General features: G+C 49.8%; 1 protein-coding gene across 1 annotated transcript in view; it reads left to right on the forward strand.

Moving 5' to 3' along the window:
• Positions 1-294: 294 nt before the first annotated feature.
• Positions 295-25,837, forward strand: part of KIRREL2 (kirre like nephrin family adhesion molecule 2) — a 58,794-nt gene continuing 33,251 nt past the window's right edge. Inside the window, exon 1 of the mRNA XM_035119529.2 lies at positions 295-773. Within this exon, the coding sequence (XP_034975420.2) occupies positions 704-773 (70 nt within the window). The 5' untranslated portion in view covers positions 295-703. The remainder of the gene's footprint in view (positions 774-25,837) is intronic.

Below are 25,837 nucleotides of genomic sequence, written 5' to 3' on the forward strand. Positions count from 1 at the left end.
GCACCCACTAAGCTCGGACCTTTTCACCCACGGGGGTGGGTGGGGAGGAGGGGAGAGGAGGGGGCGATGCGCGAGCCGGTTCATCCATGCCCGCCCGCGAGCGAACCGGCAAGCCAGCCACCGCTAGCCAGCGAGCGGTTTCTGAATGTGAGCGCGTGATATATATATATTTTTCTTAATGAGTGCAGCTTCCCAGGCAGCCAATCCGGAGCCGCGGTGGGCGTGGCCATGCTCTACCCTTGCTGAATGAGCAGGAGCTCCCTGGAGGTGGACGGCTACAGTGTGGAAGTAGCTGGGGAGCTGGCAAGTCCTGCAGGAGGGGCAGGAGAGCGCGAGGAAGGCAGGAAGGAAGAAGGGAGAAAGTGGTCCGGTCCCTCCCCGCTTTTCTTTTCTTTTCTTTTCTTCTTTATTTTAAGGGGATGAGCTTCGGAATTTTTCCTTGCAACTTCAAAAATCCCTCCTCCTCCAACAACCTCCACTTTTGCTTTAAACCATCCCAGTCCCAGACACCAAGGTCACGATAGACGTCCCCTCTCTTAAAAGCAGGAAAGAACCCGCAACTGTTGGAATCCTCGAGACCCGGGTCAGCCTCGCTGAGGAACTCGAAGGCGGACACGGGAGAAGGACGGTCGTGTGAAAGGGAGGCTCCTGCAGTGAGACCCATCCCCGCTGAAGCGCCCATTCCCACCAGCACCCACCCTCGATGCCGCCCACCATGAGGACGGCGCTCCTGCTGACCTGGACCGTATCCCTGAGTTACTTTGCAGACCCAGGTATGAACTGCAACTGCTTTATATTTGTCAAACTTCCTTCTGGTGGAGACGGGAGGGGTGTGTGTGAGAGGAGGGGGGAATCTCCCAATTTGCCAGCGTTAAGGGGACCCCCCCCAACACCCCACCCACTGACCCTAAACTTACGACTTTAAAAATAATAATTGAACAGGTCCAACTCTTTCAGAAATTATATCAGGCTATATATTATTATGATTGGGATCGGGCTGAGAGTGCGGGGAGGTTGCTCTGTTTCTGGCTACAAGGGTGGGGGGGGGCAAGGAGCAGTGCCTCAGGACACCTGGGTTCTATTCCTGACTCTGGGGAAGATCATGAGGCTTAATGGTTTGAGCAGAGGAACGGAGGCGGCCGGCAGGGACCTTCCTTGAGGAATGGGTTGGACTGCTGGAGCGGTTTTTTTTCCTGGGGTGGGTGGGGGGGCTCATCCGGACTGTGCCAATGATTCTTGAGTACGCATGTATGTATGACCTTGAGGAGAAGTCGCCTTTGTACCACCGCCTTTGCCGCTCCCTGTTATCTGCGGGGGTGAATTTAAGCATATAACCTTTGGTGCAGCCAGCAACGAAGTGAGAGGGTCGTTCCCCCCCTTCTATGGGAAGGGGTATTACCCCCACCCACCCACACCCTTGTTAAAACCACGCGTTACAGTTTCATCTCAGGGAGGGATTTTTTTGCGCGCGCGGGGTGTGTGAATAATTATTCTAATTTTTCCCTGTGGGAGTGGGAGGGCTAGCATCGCCCTGCCTGATTCCCTGAAGTGCTCTTCTCCGCGGGGGCGTGCTTGGGGTTAGGGTTGATCTTTGAGTTCCCTTCCACCCGCAGACTCCCTCTCGTGGTTAACCTTGAACGGCTAAATCTCAAGCGATCTCGGTTCGCACGCCGACCAGCGCCCCCCCCTCCCCGCCCTCCCGCAGCCCCCTCTTCCCACTCACCCATCCCTCCCCCCACAGTACTGCAACCCCAGCACCCACTCCTCGTTGTCATTCAGGTGCGGCTTTATTATTTAGCAAGCATACACGATCAGTCTTGAAGGGGAGGGCGGGAGAGAGGAGCGCGGAACCTCTGAACTCCCCCCTCCCCTTCTGAATCTGGGTAAGCCTCGCCTGGCATTGGTGTGCTTCCACCCACCCACCCACCCTGCAGCACCTTTACTTTTAATATGATTTAATTTCTGCCCCTCCCCTTCCTGTCTTGTAATTTCTACCAGAGGTTCAGGAGTTGGGGGGGGGGGGTGTTTAGGAGACCTGGCAAGTTCAGTGCTAACCCTTCTCTATTCAGAAGTAAGTCCTATTGAGTTCATTGGACGCTTGCGCCCAGGTAAGCGGAATTTAGAATAGCACCCTGAATTCCAGAAATTCCAAACTCTGGTTGTTGTGGATGCATAAGTGGAAACTTGGGGGGGGGGCTCTGCAGATGCTCAGAGTTGTGCCTCTCACCTCCCACAACTGGCATTGGTGTCTAGGGAAAGAGTTCTGTGATTGAGTCATGTAGGGAATGTTGGGGGGTGGTTGGCTAGTTAACCTGCCAATCAGCTTCAGTCTCTGGTTATGAGATTTCTTTGCCTAGATTTGGGGTCAGCCCCTCAATAGGCTGCATCCCCTACATGCACAGGAGCAGGCCTAGCTGGAGACTCCAATCATAGCTTTTTTAAAGGGAAATTCCCTTATTCCAAATAGGATTCCTCACGAAAAAAGGAAAAAGTTGACAGCTATGGACTCCATATGTATCATATACATTTAAAGCAATCCGCCCCCACCCACCCCCACCCCAGAAAGAAAAAGAATCCTGGGAATTGTAGTTTAAGAGTGCTGGGAATTGTAGCTCTGGATGAGTAAACTACAGCTGCCAGTATTCTTTGGGTGGTGGAAATGTGCTTTAAATGTATGGTGTTTAGGTAGCCTATGGCATGTTGGGGCCTGAGGCGGGATGGGAGGAATCCAAAGAGCACTCTTCTCCCCACATCCTGTCCCCATTGGCACATGGTGCCATGCACTGGGAAAGTTTTCCTGTGCAAACCCCCCCCCCCTCCAAGAAGCAGGATCTGGATGTTAAGAGATACCGTGGTTCCATCTCAGTTGGGTTTGTGCGGTGCAGTGGACAGGCCTGGTGGATTGTGGGTCAGGCATCTGCCTGTGTTCTGCTGTGCTTCCCTTAAAGGCATCATATATACTGTATATATCTCTGCTGCAACATGGGAAGCCTGCCTCCAAGCAGGGCACCACAGGGTCATCCTGGCAGTGGGTCACTGGGAGGAGCCACCTGGGCCAGTGGGCAGATGTGGTTGCACCTCCTCCAATGTAGAAAGGGAATCCTGTACCTCTTTAAATGGCTCTGCTGTTCGGCCAGGAGGAGCTCTCCTCCAGTCGCAGTGCAGTGATGGGGGAAGGTGCACCTGCTGAACTTCTCCCTGACAGCTCTTAAAGGCACAGGAGCCGTTTTATTTGGAGAGGACCAGAAGCTGCCTTCTGGAGAATTGCACCCATGGTCCGTCTATAGGCTCAGTATGGTCCATACCAACCCTGGCAGCGCCTCTCCAGGATTTCGGACAGCGGCCTCTGCCAGTCCTAGCTGGAGATGCTGAGGACTGAACCCGGGGCCTTGCGTGTACAAAGCAAAAACGGACTCTACCACTGATGCAAGGAGTCGAATGTGTCTTCCTTTGGGCCTGGCAACCCTCTGGAGTTGGCCGGGTTCTCTTGGCTCATCTGCTGTCAGATGCCTTCAGTGGCAGCGATGGGAGTGCAGAGCGGCGCCCCCAGGGCAAGGTTTGGGGGTGCCAGGATGCGTGGGTTGCGGAGGTGTCGAGGGGATAAGTGAGTTCACACTTGCACGCCTGGCTTAGCCTCTGCCCCCTGGCTACAAGTTCCCTTTGCAGTAACGCTAACGATTCCTGAGTGGTTGTGGCGCTCTTTCCCCCCCATGGCGCCTGCTCTTCGCTGGCGTTGAATCAACCTCTGCACAAGGGTGGGGAGGGAGCCAGGGAGGGGGGCAGTGTCTAATGATGATGTGTCTTGAGCCAGTAGCCAGAGGCGGCAGCCGGAACATGGGAGAATAAGATGCAGGGCGGGGGAGTTTAAGGACAGAAACAGGATTTCAAATGGTCGCGTTAGGGCAGCTGAACACTTCTCCCTAGAAAAAGAATTTCCCTGTGGCACCAATGCATGGGCGGAAAGTTAACAGCCTTGCACTTTTTTTTGCATTGTGTGATTTATGACGGGGAACCTGTGCCCCCCCCATGCCGTACTACAACTCCCAACACCCCCTGACCATTGGGCATACTGGCCATGGGCCATGCATATAAGGAGTCCAACAGCAACTGGGGGACACTGCCTCCATGCACGATCTGGTCTCAGCGGTGGTGCTGGAGAACACCAGCCTATTGTAACCAGGGCCTTCAACATCCAAGCCAAGGCTCTCTTATCTGGGCTGCCTCAGGAGGACTCTGTGACTGTCTTGGGGACCCTGTGGGCATCCAGATGTTGGGCAGATGATCATTGGTTATGCTGACTGGGGCTGATGGCAGTTGGAGTTCAACAACAGCTGGAAGGACACAGCTTCCTCCTCAGCTCTTTACCAACAGAATTTGGTTCATTTACCTTTTTAAAAAAATAAACACACCCCTACTGTTCCTATCTTCATTTTCCACAACAGTTTTGGTGTTTGCAGGAGACTGAGGAAGCAACCTGCAAAGTAGGTTGTTGTCTGTGACGGCATGTGCAGTGATGCACTTAATTTCCAAGGAGCTGCAACACTTTTCGTTTCCCCCCACTCATTCTCTAACATTGCAACGTCCTTATAATCTCTGACTTTTTTCCAGAGCTGGGACCCCTCTTTAACATGGATCTCCAACACGGAACCCCTTTCTAGGTCTGATGTCCTCCTTTGCCGCATGTTTTCTCCTCCCTTAATCTCTTTCACCTTCTCTATAGGCAAAAGTCCCTCAGTCGCTTCCCCCAAGCTCCGGATAAAACAAAGGCTCCATCACTGATGCAACCCAGTATACCAGGGATGGCCATGTTGGACTACAACTCCCATCATCCCTGACCATCAGCCATGCTGGCTGGGGTTGATGGGCGTCGGAGTACAATGACATCTGGAGAGCGGCACATGAGCTAACTCGCATCACACCATGTGAAGGCTATTGGTCTCTGTCAATGTTCATTGGTTTGCCCCATACTTCCTGTCTTCATCAAGGACCTACCACATATCTGGCCCAACAATAAGTCCTACATTTGGCAAAGAATTCTAAGAGATGTTTGGAGGAAATATTGTTTTCAGCCCAGGGACCGCCTTCCTCAGAGGCAACCTTTCAGGGGCCTCTTGGCAGAGGTGGGCACTCAAAGGAAGACACAGAGCAAGGCTGGTCAGGGGTGTGGCCTGGAGTGGGTGGGTGTGGCTGTGAAGGGCAAAGGGGCGTAGCCTGAGGAATGTGGACAGAGGCCTTGAGGATGACGTTGAGTTTCACCTTCTCTATTTTATGGTGTGCTTTTTCATCAGGGGGGTAACTATGGGTTGGGGGGAACAGGTTCAAGGGGGGCACAAAAATCGCGTCTCCACTCTACTTGGGAGTGGCAAGGAGCCCACCCACCTGTTTGCGCACTCTCCTTGCCAAGGGTGCAAGAGACAGGGAGGGGACGCCTGCAGCTCCTTGCCCAGGTCACAAGGGAGCCTAGGTACGCCCCGCTCTTGGTTCCCATAAGGACCTGCCTAAGGCTTCGCAGTTTTGACCTCCACGCTCCCCTTCATTGTAGGGGAAGGTCTGTAGTTGAAGACTGTGCCTTTCACAGGAGCTGCTTTTCTCTCCATCAAGGAACCCCTGGCAAGCTGCTGTGGAACCCCAGAGTTCTTTGGAATATATTTTGAAAAGCACTGTTCTATTTTAGTAACACAGAATAAGGCAGACTCTCCCCCCCCCCCGACACACACACACACACTTTCCCTCTTTTTATTTAGTTTAAACAAAGCTTTCAAAGAGCACACAATTCTCCACTGAGCCAAAGGTGTTCCGAGCTGGCAAAAAAATGGTATTGTGCGTCCCTGTTCTGTCCTTGCTTTTTTTTAAAAAAAGCATCTGATCTGAAATAGTTGTAATGAACCTGCAATTGTCAAACATTCACAGCTTCTGCCCATCTAAGGCTGCTTTTCTCTCTTCCCGCCCCCCCCCTTCCTCTGTGCTTCAGGGTTCTGTTTGGTGTTCCAGCAGCATAAATAAATAAATAAATACATTTCCAGCTGGCTCCCAGAATTCTAGAAAAGGGGATAATTTTCCCTCTTAAACCTTCAAAAAAAATTTTTATTTTTTTTAAAAATGCAGCCATCTCATTGAGAAGCTGTGTGACTGAAATTTGGCAGGAGCAAAAGCTGGCCTGGGGGATGTGCCTTCTGTTGTCTCTGTGGAAATCCACTCAAATTTGCAGTGATCTCAAGTTGGCAAAGTTGCAACGAGTGCATTTATCTGAATACTAATGCTGAGCCTTGCCTGTATTAAGTTATGCAAATGACTACCCCCTCCCGCCTATCACTGACACAGAGCTGGGAGGTGGGGTGGGTGGAAGGAATGGCTGGTCGGCAGCCCCCAGCAGTGGTGGGGGTGGGGGTGGGAGAGGAGGAGGAGGAGGAAGAGAAGGCTGCCTTGGTAAGGCTGACAAAACAATTATAACTGATGCATTGATCAACTAAAAATAAGCCTTGCCGTAATTCAAGGTGATCTTTAGAGTATCTCGGAGGAAACTTAACATGGTGCGGCTTCTTCCCCCTCTCTGGGTGAAATGACAAATCGTTGAAGTGCTGGGAAACCTGCTTAGCCAGAGAACTGCAGAGAGCTGGCAGGAGGGGTGGGGGGGGACGCATGGCCCTCCACATGTTGTCAGACTCCAACTTCCAAACCATTGGGCATGCTGGCTTGAGCCAACAGGAATGAAAGGGCTTCAGGTTGGCTATATCCAGTATGCACAATGCATGCATTTTTTATTTTTGCATACATCACCCTTCTGCAGGTCAAAGGGGCAAAAATGCATACTTAAATCCAGTCCAATGATCCACTGGAAAATACCAATGGTGCTGTTTTTCAAGCCTTCGCCATTTCACCAGGCGCTGTCTGCAAACTTTCAATATGGTCTTCTTAACCCTATGGGGTTAAGCGTGCTTTTATACTTAAAAAAAAGAAGTGGATTTCCCACGAGGCTAAATCCGTCACTCGTTACCTGTTTCCACACTTGCACAAGATGGGTTACGGGAATTGGAAAGTGGACACCATCCTGTCCATAGTTGTATGGGCCGTAAGAACTGAACAAATGCACTGAATGATGGATTGTATCCAGAGCCCATGTGCTTAAAAAGAAGAGACAGAGACAGAGACAGAGACTTCTATGCTGATGTGTTCTTTGCTGTGGAACGCTATTTGCTTCAATCACTTTGCATCTGTCCTGGGTTCATGTTGCAAAATAAAGTATTTCATGCGTGTATGGGCCACCACATATAGAAAAGTGTTAATAAGTAAAGTTTGGCACGGCACCAGTCACTTTGTCCATGGCTGTTGGTGACCCAGCTGCTTAGAGGGAATCCGTAGCACTTCTCGTCTTGCCCCCCTGGCACACCAAGAAACTTGAGTATTGAAAACCATGTTGTGCAGGAACTTTGTGCTGGTGGGCACAGCTTGAGTTCTCCCGTTTTGCTTCTCTGTTGGTTCAAGCAGGTTAAACAAAGCTACGTGAGGGTTAGCACAGGGCTGGGTGTTTATGGCACCTGGCCCTCCAAATGCTCTTAGACTCCCTATCCCATCAGCCCTAGGCCAGTGGCCAGGGATGATGGGAGTCGTAGCCCAACAATAGGTTTTCTGGCCCAATCCAAACCCTGGGACTGTGGTTTGTTTTGCTACCCAGCCTTGAACCAAGGTTTGCTGGCTTTTACTGGTCATGGTTCATCAGGGCAAAATGCAAAGGCTTCCCCTTTTGCAGTGCCTTTATGAAGTAAGGGATAAAAGTGGGAGTCAGGGCCATCTTAAATGCACCAGCGCCGTGGCACGATGATCTGTCCGGTGTCCCACGCGCTCCGCCGGGCAGGGCCAGGCACAGCAGGCAGCCGGAGGCACGGCGCAACAGGCAAGGACGCAGCCAGCTGTGCTCCGCCTCCGCCTGCTTGTCTGAAGAGAGACAGCAGCAGCGGCAGCAAAGCTGGGGGGAACCTGGACCTGGGCTATCTTCCGCCCACACTCCTTCAAGTCACAGCGAGCACAGACAGCGCTGCCCCACAATGCTCCGCGGCACCTCATTTGCATGCATTGTGGGGCAGCGGTGTCTGTGCTCGCTGTGACTTGAAGGAGTGTGGGCAGAAGGTAGCCCAGGTCCAGGTTTCCCCCAACAGAGTCAGCTCTGCTGCCGCTGTTGCTGCCTCACTTCAGCCACCGCTGCCGGGAAAGGAGCGGAGCAAGCGAGGCAGAGGCGGAGGCGGCTCCGTATGCCTCTTTGATGTGCCCCCTGTTGGGCGGGCACCCTGGTGCACCATGCCAGTCAGCCCAATAGGCAGGAGGGCCCTGGTGGGAGCCTTGAGCCTCATGCACCAGCCCATAGATCATGCGCATTGTGTAAACCAGGGTTTCCCAAACTTGTTTTTCGACTACAACTCCCATCATCTCTAGCTAGCAGGACCAGTGGTCAGGGATGTGGGGAACTGTAGACCCCAAACAGTTGGTGTAAGCCAAGCTGGACAGTGTGTCCAAACGCAGCCAGTGCTTGGCTGAGGATCCCCACTGTGCCTTTCCCCAAACATTGGTGGTTTCCATGGATTATTCTGTTTATAGATTTTGGTTTGTGTCCAGCAGCCTGTTGCATTGGCACAAACCAGGGGGGGGGCAGGGAGGAGGAGGAGGAGAAGAGTCTATAGATTTGAAAAAGGACGCATGAAAACAAATGAACAGCTCAGTCCCATAATGAATGGCGCATAAAAGTGCCTATCTCTCCATCTCCTGTAAATACTGGCATGCTTTGTGGATGTGAGGCTGCTTACACTGTATGAAGTGGCAGTTGCTATTAAACAAAATAAAGCTCTTATTTTCTCGCGTCTCATCTTCTGTCACGAAGTAATTGTCTGCTCCCTTAATTTCCTGCGGCAGTAAACATTTTGGATTGATTTTTCCACTTTTTTTTAACACGTCTGGAGAGATGCTTTAAGATAGCCATTGATTATTACCAGCGAAAATTGTTGGAGGAAATAGGGAAAATTGAATTTTCTCAGAGAGAAAAGACACAGAAGCCTTCAAAAACTGCAGTTATTACATGCTTGATGGCCACTAGATGGATTGGCAGCCTCCCAAAGATTTTGTCACTGCTGAACATATTTCATGGGGAAGAGAGGATTCAAAGAGCCGTGTGACTCTTCTCCTGCAGTTATTGCTCCTTCCAGAGCCAGGACTTAACATGATGTATTGGTTTCGCCCTAGAACCTGTGTTTTTTTGTGCTTTTTCACTGCCAGAGCCCAGCCCCAGAACACGTGGAGCTGTAAAATAATGGATGTATCTGCTGTAAAATGAGGACACTGTTCTTAAGACATGGTTTTCTCCTCTTGCCATGGTGGGGCAGGGCTGTGGTTCATTGGTAGAACATGCACCATGTATGCAGATTGTCCAGGTTCAACCCCCAGCATCTCCAGGTAGAACTGGGAGAGACTCTGGTCTGAAATCCTGGAGAGCCACCAACAATGCTGAGCTTGATGAACCAATTCTGTAACAAGCCAGTTCATCTGTTGTTGAATTCAGGCTCCCATCAGCCCCAGCCAGAATGGGTCACGGCTGAAGGAGGCTGTAGTCCGGTAACCTCTGGAAGACCACGTCATATCTGCAAGGGCATATTGATAAGTGGAATACAATGATCTCCCGCATAAGCTGGCTTCCATGGTGGTAGACACTGGTGCCACCCAGATGTTGTGGACTACAACACTTGTTCTCCTGGGTTATTGGCTAGACTGGCTATGCCTCATGGGAGTTGCAGTCCATAACTGGAGGCCGCCATGTCTGGCCGCCCCAACTTCCAATACATTGTTCAGCTGTGGTTTGTTACATGTTACAGACACCAAGGATCTTCAGACAGCTTGGACAAGAGCAGGATCTGATTTTGTCCTTTTGGGTTTACACCTTCTGCTTGTACATAGTGGTACCTTCCCCTCTCTTTTTTGGCGTGTCATAATGGGCATGAATCCAAAACAACCTGGGACTTGGCTGCCGCTGCAAAAATCAGAGTTTTGATTCCCTATATTCTGTAGCACTTGGCCCACATGCAGTTTTGGTGCTATATAAAGTTTCTAGACCTCATGGATGTGGTATGAAGTTGGGAAAATGTGCAGCTGGTGTTTGCTGAAGGCCTTGAAAACCAGAAGACTAAACTGGGTGGGGAACCCCAGAAACCCAGCTCCCCATGGGCATAGCCAAGATTTGGGGGGGGCAGGTATTGTTAGGGAGGCAGAACCGAGTTATCTGTGATATTTTTATTAATTTATCTGTGAGTATTTATCTGTGAGTATTTTTATTAATTTGCTTGATGGGGGGGGCAGCTGCTCCCCTGGCTACGCCCATGAAGCTTCCCACCCCCAAAATCGGTGGGGTGTTTTTGTTTTTCTTTAAAGGTAAGTGTAGCTTCAATACATCCATAAATTAGGACAATCTTTACAGGATGTTATCATGGCTTAATAAGCCAATAATCAGCTCCTCCTTTCCCCCCATTGCAGCACAAGGAAACTAACCAGGACTAACTAACCAGGACCTTTTCCGGTTTGTCCTGAACTGAAAACCTGTGGTTACCAAATTCAGAACAAAGCAGGATATGAATCCATGGAGCTAGTTCCTTTTCATCCTGACTTGTTTTGAACAAACTTAGCAAACCCTTTTCAGTTAGAGTCTTCCTGCTTTAATCGTGGTTGGTGCAAAAGTAAAAGAGCACAGGGGCTCTGTTGGGGAATAGGCTAGGTAACATTTCAGCTGACAAACCTGAGATACTGTGCTGTCCATACCGCACAAAGTCTCCAGCTGTAACTGTATCGCTTCACAAACACTATCTCAACTGCAAAAGCACATACAAAAAAAATGATGACCAGGACTGATGGGAGCTGGGCTATGACAACATCTGGAAGGCAGCAGGTTTGGGAAGGCTGCTTTTCTGTTATGATAACCCTGGAGGAACAATATAAACTTTCAGAAGTGCCTGTGATCTTCCAGTTGTGGTTGGACGACCATTGGCCATGCTGCCTGAGGCTGATGGGAAGTGGAGTCTGGCAACATCTGGTGGGTCACAGGTTCCCCGCCCCTGGTTTACAAGCGTCTTCCTTGCTTCCCCTTCTGCCTGGAATTGCTTCCCCAAACACCTTTGTGATGCTGTTTCTCTCTTCCGCCTACCCTTCAAATCCTTCATCAAAGGCCAGCTTCTCTGGGAAGCATTTAGCCCAGCCCCTTCCCTTAGTCCTCATCCCCTGCTGCAGGGATAGCCCATGCAGTGGCCTCCGGATGCTACTGGCTTACATCTCCCATCATCCTTCAGCACTGGCCAGGCTGGCTGTGGCTGATGGGAGACGGAGTCCAGCAACATCTGGGCAGCAGAACATTGGCTGCCCCTGCTCTACTGAGATGAAGCCCAAGTTCCGCAACTGTATTATATCATTTCCCACCCCACCTTTGCCTACTCTCCACCTTTCAGCAGTATCTGGAGAGTCACCACATTTGCTGTACCCCTGCATTTTGAGAACTAGGCTCCCCCTTTTCAGTCACGGAAATAAAACAACAACAACAACAACAAATTTATTATTTATACCCCGCCCATCTGTCTAGGTTTCCCCAGCCACTCTGGGCGGCTGCCAACAGATTAAAAACAGAATAAAACATCACACATTAAAAACTTCCCTAAACAGGGCTGCCTTCAGATGTCTTCTAAAAGTCAGATGGTTGTTTATTTCCTTGACATCTGACGGGAGGGCGTTCCACAGGGTGGGCGCCACCACTGAGAAGACCCTCTGCCTGGTTCCCTGTAACCTCACTTCTTGCAGTGAGGGAACCGCCGGAAGGCCCTCGGAGCTGGACCTCTCAGTTAAAACCCTTCTCCACAAAATAAAAATAAACAAGTGGAGCGTTGGGTGCCACAATTTAGGGAGGAGGCTGACAAGTTTGAACTAGTGCAGAGGAGGGCAACCAAGATGATCAAGGGTCTGGAAACCAAGCCTTATGAGGAACAGTTGAAGGATGTGGGTTAGTTTGGCCTGGAAAAGAGACTGAGAGGATACCCATCTTCAAATATCTTAAGCGCTGTCACATGGAAGAGGAAACAAGCTTGTTTTCTCTGCTCTGGAGGGGAGGACTCAGACCGATGGATTTAAGTTACGAGAAAGGAGATTCAGACTAAATACCAGGAAGAACTTTCTGGCGGTAAGAACTCTTTGGCAGTGGAACAGACTCCATCGGAAGGTGGTGGACTCTCCTCCTTTAGAGGTTTCTAAGCAGAGGTTGGATGGCCACCTGTCATGGATGCTTTAGCTGAGATTCCTGCATTGCACGGGGTTGGACTAGGTGAATTTTATGATTCTCTATTCTGTTTCTGGGTCTGTCATTTGTTCTGCTTCTAATGTTCAGGTGGGAGTAGTGGTGCTTGCATTGCCAAAATAGCGCCATGCAAGAGGGGAGGTATTGGCAGGCTTGTGGGGACCTCAAAATTTGTAGAAATACCCCCCAAATCAGAAAAAAATTGTTGGCTGGGGGAAAACACAAAGGGGAGGCAAAACCCAAAACAGACCAGTTGTAGACTGCATGTGTGCACTGGCCACAGAATTCTGGCAGAGTCAGAGGGGGAATGGGATGGAATATCCTGGAGGGGGGAATGTGGCTGGCTGGCTGGAACAGGATCGCTCCACACTGCAACACTTTGTTGCAGGTCCTACTTGTAGGCATTCAATTTGCCTCCCCAACACACCCAGCAGGCCCACGTTATCAAATGGCATTGGTGCGGTCATGATTCGTGAAGCTACGTAATTCATTAAGACTGTTGCCTGCTATATTTTTGAAGTGTATATCCTTTAAAGACCAGGTACATGAATCACGAGAGCTGCATTTAAAGTGCAGTGCTGGTTGCGCATGATCTGCGGAGGGAGCGCATCAGAATGTACCAGATAATTCCCCAGGTGGTTAGTGACATCTATATGCAAATATAGATGGATGTACATCCTGCAATCTGTTACATGCCACTGCCTCTTGGCAAAAAGAAAAAGAAAAAGAAAAACCCTTCATATACAAGGTAAAATGAAATGTGTCTGTATCATCCCAATGCCTGAGACTTGTGGGGCAGACCATAGTGGTATCATAGGCTGAGGCTCTGTAGGACACCATGGGGCTGCCAACAAAAGAGATATGGGTCTAACTCACAGATCTCCTGAGTAGTTTGCAGCAGATGAGCAAGATAATTGACTTCCCACTGTAATAACAAAAAAATGGTGTGTGTGTGTCCCCCAACCCTTCTAAACAAGGCAGCTGAGATGATGAAAGCTTGGATTGTGGGGGAGACCAGGAGAAAACATGACTGGCCTCTATTCTGGTACCCGAAAAACAAATTCCTGAGCATGTTCTCCAGGGGAATTCTGTTCCATAAACCTGAAGGTACATGTCTCACCACCACCCACTGCCAGCTGCTGTTTTCCACCTGGTTCCAGCTGGTGAATCTCTGGACTCCGGTGACAAATGAAATAGATCACACAAGCCTGGTGTCTGCTTGTCCAAGTTACAGAAGACTCGCAGCCAAAATCTAGACAGGGCCCAGGGAAGTGGTCCAGCAGGAAAAGGGCAAAGGTGACGATGTAAAGATGCAGGAATATGACAAACAACGAAGCTTTCCGGGTTTTCCCTCCCACGTTTTGGGCAAATTTTCCACTTTGGAAAAATGAGGATCTGGGGAAACACCGGGAAAGAGGAGTACGGTATATTCTCTCTTTCATATCACTGATCGAAAGCAGCAGCTAGTATTTTAAAATAATATTGCCGCAAAACACCCAGGCCCAAGATGCAAATAGGTAGCAATATGAGACTGGTTCGTGGTCTTGATATTGATGCTTGCTGGCCTAAGGCGCTAAGAATGGCCTTCCCAAACTGGATACTGGGCAACCTTAACTGCACATGTTCAGAAGCCTCTGGGACAGCAAGGGAGCAGTGGAGGGATCGTGAAAAGACATGACAGGAGGCTTGGCAGTGCTCCTGATCCACACTAGCTTTTGCCTCCCTTCCCACTTTCCAACTCGTGTGTCAAATGAGGGTGGCTGCTCGCACATTGCTGATAAAGACTAAATGCATCACCAGAAAGACTGTTTTTGCATGCCATGTGCATTTGTTTGTTAATGTTAACTGCATTGATCTGCTAATTTATATGGATGGAGGCAAATTTAGAAATAACTACTATAATTTAAATCGGGGTGGGGAACGTTTTTCGGTCTGAGTCATAGGCAGCCTTCTGGGGACCAGCCACTTGGTAGTTGTGGGCAGGGATACAGCAAAAGTGGGCGGAGCAATTGATGCAAATGTTCTCCTTGTATGGTAGGCTAGTTTCTGCACATACTCATGTTCCCTTCCCTCTTCGTCTACCCAGGCAACCAAGAGGCATTAGCAGAATTCAAGGAAACATTCTAGGCAGGCAAAGAATATTTTCAAGGGCAGTGCAAAGCAGGGCTAGCCCAGGGCCGGCTCTAAGGCAAGGCTGCGTGGCGCAATGTGCCAGGGCGCCAGGGGAGCACCGTGCTGCTGTGCCTGCGGCAACTGCGCTGGGAAACGGGGTGGGGAGGGGGTGCCGGAGAGATCTTCGCATCAACCAGACTTCAGCCAAACAGCCCTTTGGATAGGCATGGGGAACCTTTAGGCCACCAAACATTGACAAACTACAGCTCCCATCATCCCAGGCCATTGTCTACGTTTGCAAGGAGTGATGGGAGTTGTAGTTCGGCAAACTGGAGGGCCAAAGGTTCTCCATTCCTGAAATAGAGGGTTGTCCCTCTGTAAAGCAGAGCTGATGGCCAACCGACTTCAAACAGCTTTGGGGAAAGCCCTAGCAATGTTGAAGAAGTGTTGGGGTGAGACTGCTGCCCCTCTCGTTCTCTCCGTCCACCCCACCAGCTCAGGCCCACCTTTCTCCAGAACATTAACCAGACAGAAAAGCCCTTAAATTTGGCATGTGGCTCCATTCTAATCTACTCAGGAGTCCCTTATCGGGCCTCACAGCCACTTAGGCATTTCCAGAAAGGAGACGGCACAGCCGGCTTGCGCTTTGTCACATCTTGAACACTTGTTGTAGCAGAAAGGGGAGAAGGTGAAAGAATTGGCAGGAGCTGCACCAAATGAATTGTCTGCCTCTCTCTCTTTCCTTTTGGGGTTTTTTTGGAATGTCTGCTGGGCAGGACCGGTAGGGGATGCCTGGGCAGCAGTTTCATGGTTCCCCAACCCAACCAGCCACTGTCAATTAGTGAGAAATGAAATTGCATTTGAAAGTTATGCACAGAAAGGAGAAATGTTGGTGGAAAACTTGTGGCAGAGTGCATTGTTCTGGTTGAGTCTACCAAGGCATTTGGTGGCTGTCTGTCCTTTTATTCTACAAATGATATCTCTGCTAGGATGCATCCTGCTCCTTTTCAGGGTGCGCATGCCTCCCGGGAAAAAACTACAGCATCTTCTGCGGGCTTCTCTGTAAGGGCAGGAAGCTGGGAAAGCAACCTGTTGTACACCTGACTGCTGGTGGTGGTGGTAGTTTTTTTTTTAATTGAATGTAAAAGAAATCATTCTGGAAAGGTCTCTCTAAAAATAAACTAATAAAAGATAAAAGGGAAGACTCCCCTTAACAACAAGATCAGCAAATGCACCTGTCTCAGCCACAATGGCTGCCAGCCTCTATTCTTGAATTCAAGCCCAGAGGAAGATATCAGAACACAATGGGGTGAAATTTGATTCAGTGCGAATCTACCCGATTTGTACTTTCTGAAACAATAGATGAGCTACGCTTTCAAATCCACACCTCTCCAAAATTTGCAAGGCAGTTCTTTGGCCAAGTAATGAGTACAAAAATGCATATACGTGGGACCAAACATGCCTAAAAATGCCTTAAAAACATGGGGTGGAGGTAAGGATATGGATAACTTTTGCATTAATTTTCTGGAGGGCTTTTAAATAAAAATCAGAAACGGATGTGGAAATGACAAGAACTGAACCTGAGACTGGGAAAATGATAAACTGGGAGAAGTTGAAAATGGCAGATTCTCCCTTCCATCCTCCTCCTATGAGGCTTTTCCATATCGGGAAGCACCTGCAGCGTAGGAAGCTGCAGAGCACAAGGCAAATGTTTAATGGAAAGAAAAGTAGCACACTGGCACTCTCAGCCACTTGAAGATAAGCTGAGCCCCACCACACCAACCAGAGCAATAAAGGGCGTTCAGAACTTTCTTGGCTGTGAATGAGGAAGCAGCAGCAGAAGCCTCTTTCGCAGGAGCAGAAAACTTTCAAGTAGTTGGAAGAACGGTTTTGGCACAGCTCATGCAAAGGAACGGAAGTATACAGTATGTAGCACTAATTCATAGGGAAGAAAGTGGTCTGCTGCAGAGGACATCCAAACAGTGGTCTGGAGCTCTTTACACCATTCTTGGGGCCAACCTCAACAAATGTGTCATAAATCACAGGGCTCATCTACACTTGCTTGTCCTGGCACTTCCCTCTGGAAAAACCCCATTTTTACTGCTGGATCGGAGCAAATGTCAAATGGGTTTTCTCTGGGCCAAGTGTCCTTATTTTCCAGGGACAGTCCTAGATTTACAGAAGCTGTCCTAAGTTTCTGATTGATGCTGGAATGTCCTGCTTTTCCTTAGGACAGGCATCTCCAAACTGTGGCCCTCCAGATGTTTTGGCCTACAACTCCCATGATCCCTAGCTAACAGGACCAGTGGTTGGGGAAGATGGGAATTGTAGTCCTAAACATCTGGAGGGCCGAAGTTTGGGGATGCCTACCTTAGGACGTCCCTATTTCCATCAGAGAAATGTTGGAGGGTATGAGTCAAGCAGAAAACAACTCAGACCCAAGCTTCCTTGTCACAGGACACGCCCTTAGGCACACTCTTACACACAAGGTTATTATTAATATAGGATGTCAGGGGTGGAGAACCTGTTTCTCTCTGAATGTTGCTGGGCTCCAACTCCCATCTGCTGCATTCTGCATGGGCCACAACCACTGAAGAGGATAGGAGTTTTATTCCATCATCCTCTGGAGGGCCATAGGTTCCCCATCCCTGACACAAACACACAATGGGTGGTGTTCGCTGTGAGCCCTGCTCAGAGTAGGCCTCTTCAAGTTAACAAACTTGACTAATTTTGGTAGGTTTGTTAATCTCAGCAGGTCTATTCTGAGTAGAACTTAGTTCTATTGCAACCCAGAATTCCTATCCCGGTTTTCAGATGAATATTATTTCCCAAAGGAGTTCGTATCAATAGAACAAAGTTCCAGACGAGAGCCATCTCCCTGCCTTCAGGCTTACGGACTAAAAAAAGACAGCCAGGGCAGGAGAGCGGAGGGAACAGGGACATCCGTTTTGACAATGCCAGGACAAAGTCGTGAGTTATAAACAGACATGCACATCCAGCTGTGGCCAGGCTGGTTTGCTTGGGCAGGAGTTGTGCAACTAACCCAGGAGCCCTTAGTCCCTGGGATGATGGCAGAGGCCAGAGTGTGCTATCTTCCAGCTCTACAATCCAAGGGCTATCCATACAGATATATTTTAAAAGGAGATGCCCTGTGGGCTTACTAACACGCTTGCTTCAGAAGTACAAGGCAGTTGATTGCACGGTCAAGGGATGTAGCAGGTGGAGAAGAGAACCATAGAACTGTAGAGTTGGAAGGGACCCTGAGCACCGTCTAGTCCCGTGTTTCCCAAACTTGGGTCGCCAGCTGTTTTTGGACTACAATTCCCATCATCCCTGACCACTGGTCTTGCTAGGGATGATGGGAGTTGTTGCCCCAAAACAACTGGAGACCCAAGTTTGGGAAACACTGATCTAGTGCAACCCCTTGCAATGTGGGAATATGCAGCTATCCCATACCGGGATTGAACCTGCAACCTTGGCGTTAACAACACCTGACTCTAACCAACTGAGCTATCCATCTGCAATAGCTAACCTGCAGTGGAGGCTGGTCCATTGGGACAGATGAGGCCCTGCTCCACCAAAGAGCATCTGCTCTCAGCCAGACCTGACCCGCCTGCCTTCTTACTTCTTACAGTACGTCACCTTCCTTCAGCCTGAGGGCCTCCAGCTCCCATCAGCCAATGGTCAGGGATGAAGGGAGCTGTAGTCCAATGATATCTGGAAGGCAACAGGCCAGGGAAGGCTGCAAACAAGTTGGAGCATATGTCCTAAGGCAAGAATAGGCAGCCCATGTACCTCCAGAGATTGCTGGATTTCTCCTCCATCAGCCCCAGCTAGTATGATCAATGATCAGGGATGATATGAGTTGTCATGAAACAGCATCTAAAGAGCCACGTGTTCCCCACCTCTAGGAACATAGGAAGCTGCCTTATCCTGAGTCAGGTCATTGGTCCATCTAGCTCAGTACTGTCTACACTGACTGGCAGTGGCATTCCAGGGCTTCAGACTGGGGATATTTCCAACCCTACCTGGAGATCTCAGGGATTGAAGCTAGGACCTTCTGCATACAAAGCAGATGCTCTACCACCGAGCTATGGTCCTTCCATGTTTTGCCCCATGTTGGGCACAAGGTTCCTGCATTTCAGGGGGTTGGACTAGATGATCTTCATGGTCCCTCCCAACTCCATGATTCCCCTACAATCTGCCTGAGGGGTTCCTGGATTTGACTTTGGTTTAGCCTGATGCTACTGGGGACTGTGTGGGCACCAGGGCCTGGGAAGACGCACCGAGCAGATATTGGTGGCTTATGTTAACGTGGCGCCGTCCCCGAACTTTGTGTGCGTTTGTGGCAACGGAGGGGGTTGGCAGATGTGCCTGGTGGATTTCCAGGGGCACCATAATTCAGGGCAGAGGGGGAGGAGACCAAAGGAGTGGCCAGCTTTACAGAGACAAATGCACAAAATTAACATCTGTTGGCTTCTGGGAATGACCTAATTTCTGGCGGTTGAGCTGGTGCCAAGCAGCTATGGCAACATACTGCAGGGGTGTGCAAAGCTCAATGCCAGGCCTGTCAGCATGAAAGGCTGGTAAAAAGAGAGAGGTGTGTCCTTGTCACCACGATCTGTTCACGTTGGGAGCACAGATAAAAGTGCCTACGCTCACTCCCTTCACCAAAGTGGGTTCTGAGTAGCTTGAACAAGAGCCAATGGGTCTCCTTTGCTGTAAAAGCATCCTCCATACCAGTCATAGGCAAACTCGGCCCTCCAGATGTTTTGAGACTACAATTCCCATCATCCCTGACCACTGGTCCGGTTAGCTAGGGATGATGGGAGTTGTAGTACCAAAACATCTGGAGGGCCGAGTTTGCCTATACCTGCTCCATACTCTCCACCAATAACTAGGGGGAGATAGGAAAGACCTATCACAACTTCATGACACATCAGCCTCTCTTCTCCCCGCCCCCAGGAGTGGTTCATGTGCCTTATTTAATTTATTTTAACTTATTAAATTTGTTAGCCACCTCCCCCCGCCCCGCAGTGCAACCCAAAGAGACTTACAGCAACCAATAAATGACATGCTTTAAAACCACCAGAAAACAAAACACAATTCTGTACAGTCGTACCTTGGATCCCGAATGCCTTGCAAGTCAAATGTTTTGGCTCCCGAATGCTGCAACCCCAGAAGTGAGTGTTTTGGTTTGCGAACGTTCTTTGGAACCCGAACGTCCGATGCAGCTTCCGATTGGCTGCAGGAGCTTCCTGCAACCATTCAGAAACCGCACTTTGGTTTGCGAACGTTTTGGAAGTCAAACGGACTTCTGGAACGGATCCCGTTCGACTTCCGAGGTACCACTGCAAATGTAAGAAAAACCTAAAAAGCAGAAAACATCATAAGGAATGGGACAATCATAAAAACGTAGAGCTGGAAAGGATCCCAAGGGTCATCTAGTTCAACCCCCTGCAATGCAGGGATCTCAGCTAAAACATCAATGGCAGATGGCCATCCAACCTATGCTTAAAATGTAGCCTGCAAGGCTGTAACTCAGTGGTAGACCACCTCCTTTGCATGGAGAAAATCCCAGAGTCCGTCCACGGGTAAAGCTGAGAGCGCTCTCTGCCAAAAACCCTGGAGAGCTGCTGCCGTTCAGTGTAGACAGTACTGAGCTAGACGGACCAATGGTCTGACTCAATTTAAGGCAGCTTCCTATTTCTGCTACGTGTGCTATTAACATGTTTTAATCTACATAGACGGAAAGGCTGTGATGGGCATTGCGTCAGTCAGGCCCTGCATCCTGCAGTGGCCAGATTCCCTTCTCCCAAAGTAACACAGGCGGCTGCTTTCCAGTGGTTCAGGCCCCTAGCTTAACTAGCTCAGTTCTGTCTACACTGACTGGCAGCAACTGTCCGGGATTTCAGGGATGGGAGATGCTGGGGACTGAAGCTGAGGTCTTCTGTTTGCATAGCAGATGCTTCCCCCCGCCCCATTCCCTGGGCTCCAGCCCTCCCCTAAGCACAGGTGTGTGGAAAGTTACCAAGCTCCTGGCGGGCAGAAGCCGAGGTCTTTTGAGAGGGTGCCTGAGCAAGGGGCACACATGGGTCAGAAGTCCTGGCAGCGCTGCTGAGCATGAGGGGCACCCAGACCAGACAGCCTGGAGGTGGCTGGATGGCGGAACTGATGGGAATTGAATGAGGCTGTGATACAAAGCGCCTATTGTCCGCCTGCCGACTTGCGCACTCACAAGCTGCCAGCTCTGGCTGAATTCCCCCAAGCCCACCCCCCACTCGCAGGACGGGCAAGATGGGATTTGTGCCACACACACACACACACACACACACACACACACATGGCTTTCCCCTCTTTTTGCCCTGTGTTCTCCAGGCTCACTTCTGAAAAGCATTCTTATTGAGCAAGAACCGATCGTGGCTTTCGATCCACCTCGGGGAGACCAAGCTGCCACCACAACCTCCTTTCAGCTTCCCATCATAGAGGAGAGCCAAGGCTCTCTGGAGCTGTAGGGGGCAGAGCACCTGTTTTGCACAAAAAAAAAAGGTCCCAGCTTCAATCTCTCCATTGCCAGGTAGGGCTGGGGGGAACCCTTGAGAGCTGCTGCCAGCCAGTCAGGTGGCCCACTGGTCAGAATAAGGTCACTTCCTGTATTTCTATCCACCCCAGTTAGCGCATTTGGAGGACCATTTGGCTGGATGACTTTCGGAAGTGGTCCTGGGAGGACGACTCCGCCTGTTACCCCATTTGCTTGCAACATTCCCTCCGACGACAACCCCAATTCCTACTGGATCCTTGTGGAATAGCTCTGGAAAAGTTATATATGTACCCTCCAACCTTTCTCCGATGAAAATAGGGACGTCATATTCCATGATGGTAGTAAGAATAATTTTATTATTTATCGCCCGCCCATCTGACTGGGTTTCCCCAGCCACGCTGGGTGGCTTCCAACATATATAAAACCATAATAAAACATTTTAAAAACTTCCATATACAGGGCTGCCTTCAGATGTCTTCTAAAGGTTGTGTAGTTACTTATCTCCTTGGCTTGGAGGTCGCGTAACTCCATACCCTCCAACATTTCTCCACTGAAAATGGGGACACCCTAAGGAAAAGCGGGACATTCTGGGATAAATCAGAAACCGGGACAGTTTCTGTAAATCTGGGACTGTCCCTGGAAAATAGGGTCTGGTCAATGAGACCTATTGTCTGCTCCCCACAGCTTCTCTCGTCCTTGAGTTTTTATACCGCCCAATTAAAAGCACTGGGGTTCTTTTAACCAACAAATGAAGCAACTTTCCATTTTATTTTTCATTGCCACTCAGTCTCAAACCCCTTTTCCAAATCTCTGCCACAGCAATGCCTCTTTAGTGCACAGTTGCTATCGGCTAGCCAAGCGTCACAAAAACATCCCAAAGCCCAACGCCAGCCAATTTTTTTGCTTGTTTGTGGGGGGGGGGCACCCTCTGTTCTGTGTTTTGCGCTCTGGGGTTGGGGAGAGAAGGTGGATTCACTGCTCGTTTTAGAGCCGAGGGGCCAGGAAGTCTGCTGTGGGGCGCAGCTGGGCCTTCCACACGAGGTTCAGGCTACCCAGTTTGTATCCAGGTTGGCGCTGCCACGGTCTCCTGCCTACTCTGGATTCTAATTGGCTCCCTGAGGTGAATTTGTTCCTGGGCACGGTGGTTTTCCCAGCTTCTGTTCTTCTGGGCAAACTTTTTTGCTGGGGAGGAGGAGCCGCACACCTCCCTGGTGATCCTGCCCTATTTCCGTGGGGGTGGACAAGGAGCCTGGCAAGAGCTATTTGTGCTATCTGGGCGGCTTTCATCTCCCTTCCCCCTGCAGCTCTGGCACAATGGACCGCCGATTTCACGCCTATTAGCAGGCAGGAATGCAGCGGTTCGCCTCTGCCTCTGTGTAGCTTCAAAAAGGATTTGCCGTGAAGCGTGGAAATACAACGCAGAGGCGGCCCTGGGCCCGAGGCGGGGAGGGTGCGGTGGGAGGAGGACGAACGGAGCCAACAAGTGGGGAGAGGGGAGGTGGAATATGCATGGCAATGTTTTGTAACTGGAACATGGGAGTCAGGCCTCCCGGCAGGCCCCAACAATTACAACCCTACGAAGAGCCGTGGATCCGTGGCAGGACACATGCATTGCTTGCAGAATGTCCCAGGTTCAATCCCGTGCATCTTTAGGTAAAGGTAAAGGGACCCCTGACCATTAGGTCCAGTCATGACCAACTCTGGGGTTGCGGCACTCATCTCACGTTATTGGCAGAGGGAGCCGGCGTACAGCTTCCAGGTCGTGTGGCCAGCATGACAAAGCCGCTTCTGGCGAACCAGAGCAGCACACGGAAACGCCGTTTACCTTCCCGCCGGAGCAGTACCTATTTATCTACTTGCACTTTGACGTGCTTTCAAACTGCTAGGTTGGCAGGGCTTGAAAAACAAAACAAAACTATGGAGAACCTCTGCCAGTCCCTATAGCCCAATGGCAGGGCAACTTTTTCCAAGCTTGAGAGTCACATTCCCTTCCAGGCATGGGCGTACCCAGCATGGGGCAGCTGCCCCCTAGAAGCAGGGCAGCTGGAGAGGACAGGCAGGGACGCTGCCTGCTGTGCTCCGCCTCAGCCTGCTTGGCTGAAGCAAAATGGCAGCAGCGGCAGCGAAGCTGCCTCCGTTGAAGGAAACCTGGGCCTGGACCTGGGCTAACTTCAGCCCACACTCCTTCAAGTCACGGCGAGCACAGCACAGAAAGTGCTGCCCCACAATGCTCTGCAAATGAATGCCGTGGAGCATTGTGGGGCAGCACTTTCTGTGCTGTGCTCGCCGTGACTTGAAAGAGTGTGGACTGAAGTTAGCCCAGGTCCAGGTCCAGATTTCCTTCAACGGAGGCAGCTTCGCTGCTGCTGCCTCGTTTTAGTCACCGCTGCCATTAAATGAGCGGGCAAGGCAGGAGTGCAAGCGCAGGTGGCTCTGTGTGCTGCCTTGCAAATGGCCCCCTTTCCTCTGGGGGGCGTGGATGTTGACCATGCCTCCTGGGGGGATCCTGGACACGTCATTGCCAGCTAGCCAATCGGGTGGCTGCCCCCCCCAGCTTTGATCCTGGGTACGCCCATGCTTCCAGGGAAGAGTTCTATTATGCCGCCTCCTCATGAGACCACAAGTAGTCTCCACTCAATGGTGCTGCGTTCACACCCTACGTTTAAAGTAGTAGCATAGCACTTTAAACAGTCACAGCTTCCCCCAAAGAATTCTAGGAAGTGTAGTTTCTTACAGGTGCTGAGTGTGGTTAGGAGACCACCACCTTGTTCCCCTCCCAGAGCTACAGTTCCTCCTGCCCCTGGGTAGGCTTGTCAGCTTTTGACCCACCTCTGCCATTTGATTGGCAGCAATTAAGGTGGTGATTGAGCTTTATCTCCAGTCTATGAAATTCCTTTAGAGCTGATGATTCTATGGCATAGTACAAAAAGTTGGCAACCCTCTATTCTCATTCTCTCTCTCTCATCACTTGCATTTCAAGTACAACAGTTCTGACAAATGGTTGTATTGAATGCTAGTTCTACTCAGAGTAGATTGTTTTGAATCAATGAACAAGACTTAAGATAGAGCCATGATTTTCAGTGGGTCTACTCTGGGTAAGACTTGGTTGGCTACAACCCCATATCTGCTTTAGGGGATCCTGAAAAAGCGTCCCTAGGTGCATTTGCCAGATGAAGTGTCCTTGTTTGTGGGTGCTATGCTGCTCTCTCTGACCCAGGGGCAGCAGAATTGTGATATCAGGTGAAGGACCTGCCACTCTTACATGTTGTTGGACTACAACTCCCATCATCCCTGATCATTGGCTATTCTGGCTGCGGCTCATGGAAGTTGGCCCAACAACATCAGGAGAGCCAGAGGTTCCCCATCCATGATTTCAAGACTGGCAAAAGGCGTGGGGTGTTTGCATAAGAAGAAATGTTAGCTAGAGATGCTGGCGAAGTTCTCAAGTTCAAGAAGCAACTCCAAGGACTTGTAAAAACCTACCTTAAATGAAAGCTGAGCTTGTAAAGTCCCCCTCTCTGTTCTTCTTGGGCTCAGATTAAAATCTAAACCAAAGAAGAATTCATGGCTTCCCCTGGCCCATCCCTGCTAAGCTTTCCTTTCCCCCAAAGCTACCCATACACGCACTCTAAAATACATTCCCTTCCCATTCCCTGAAGCTGTGGCAGCAACAGTGAAGGTGTGCAGGGGGGTAAAAGAAGGGAGGTGTGTTTTGGGTGTTAGTGGGAGGCTGGCCAGCTGGCTTATTTTTTTCTGAACTCTCAGATTTGCTTGGGGAAATTACCTGAGTGTTTTTGATTGTCACCTCCCCCAGGAAATTTTTTTTTGGATAGTTTCCAGGTGAATGTAAGGCAGGTTTTTGGAGAGTTCGCCTATTTCTAATCTTGGCTGCAGTGGTATCTTTTTGTGTATGGAGACGGCTCTCATAACAAAGGGACGTCTCCTAGCCAGATGACAGCCGTTTCTGTCTCTCCTCACAGTCTATTCCTGCGGTGTTGACAACTTCTAATGGTAAAGCATTCCTTGCCTTGGTCTCTCCCTTCCAGAGCTGATAACAGAACCCAGGCATCCAAACGCTTGATCTTTTCCCGCACCCCCAACCTCAGGGACGCAGGAAAAACCATTCTACTTACAAAGTGCAGTTATGAAGTACAATCCGGAAACTGCAGCGAGTGCAGAATGCTGCAGCACAATTGCTGACAGGAGTGAGGCCTTGTCAGCATATAAGACCTGGGCTCAGAGAGCTGCGCTGGTTGCTGATATTGCAAGGTGTTAATGTTAGCGTATACAGCCCTTAAAAACATGAGACCAGTTTACCTATGAAATCACCTTTACCCCACATGTGCCCAACTCGACTGCTTTGATCGGTTGAATTGGCACTATTACAGGTGCCACCCAATATCCATTTATGAGAACTCGATCGTTTAGTGTGGCAGCAACTGAACTTTGGAACTCCCTGCCTCTTGAAATCAAGCAAGCGCCGTCATTGTACTCTTTCCATCACCTGCTGAAAACATTCTTGTTTTGGCAAGCCTAACCCCGGTGCTTAGAAAGTTGAAGTGATTTGAATCTGTTTTAGTATTTAACTTTCGTACGTTCTAATGTATGGTTGTGTATTTCTCTCGAATTTTCTGTTTTATCTCTTTGTAAACTGCCTTGAGGTTTCTCGCAGTCAAGTGGGGTATACCTTTTTGTGAAATGAATAAATAAATAAGCACACGTCTCACAAAGTCACATGGTGTCCTGGTTTAAGACGGAGCACAGATCCGACATTTTGTGACCCCAGACAAATCATAGTGCTTGCATATTAAAAGTTTCTAGATATCATGGTTCCTGGAATAAACAATCCCTGTTTAAAATGTGTAATGAGTGTAAAA

This window comes from Zootoca vivipara, chromosome 6 (assembly GCF_963506605.1).
Source record: "Zootoca vivipara chromosome 6, rZooViv1.1, whole genome shotgun sequence".
In the NCBI taxonomy this organism is placed as follows: domain Eukaryota; kingdom Metazoa; phylum Chordata; class Lepidosauria; order Squamata; family Lacertidae; genus Zootoca; species Zootoca vivipara.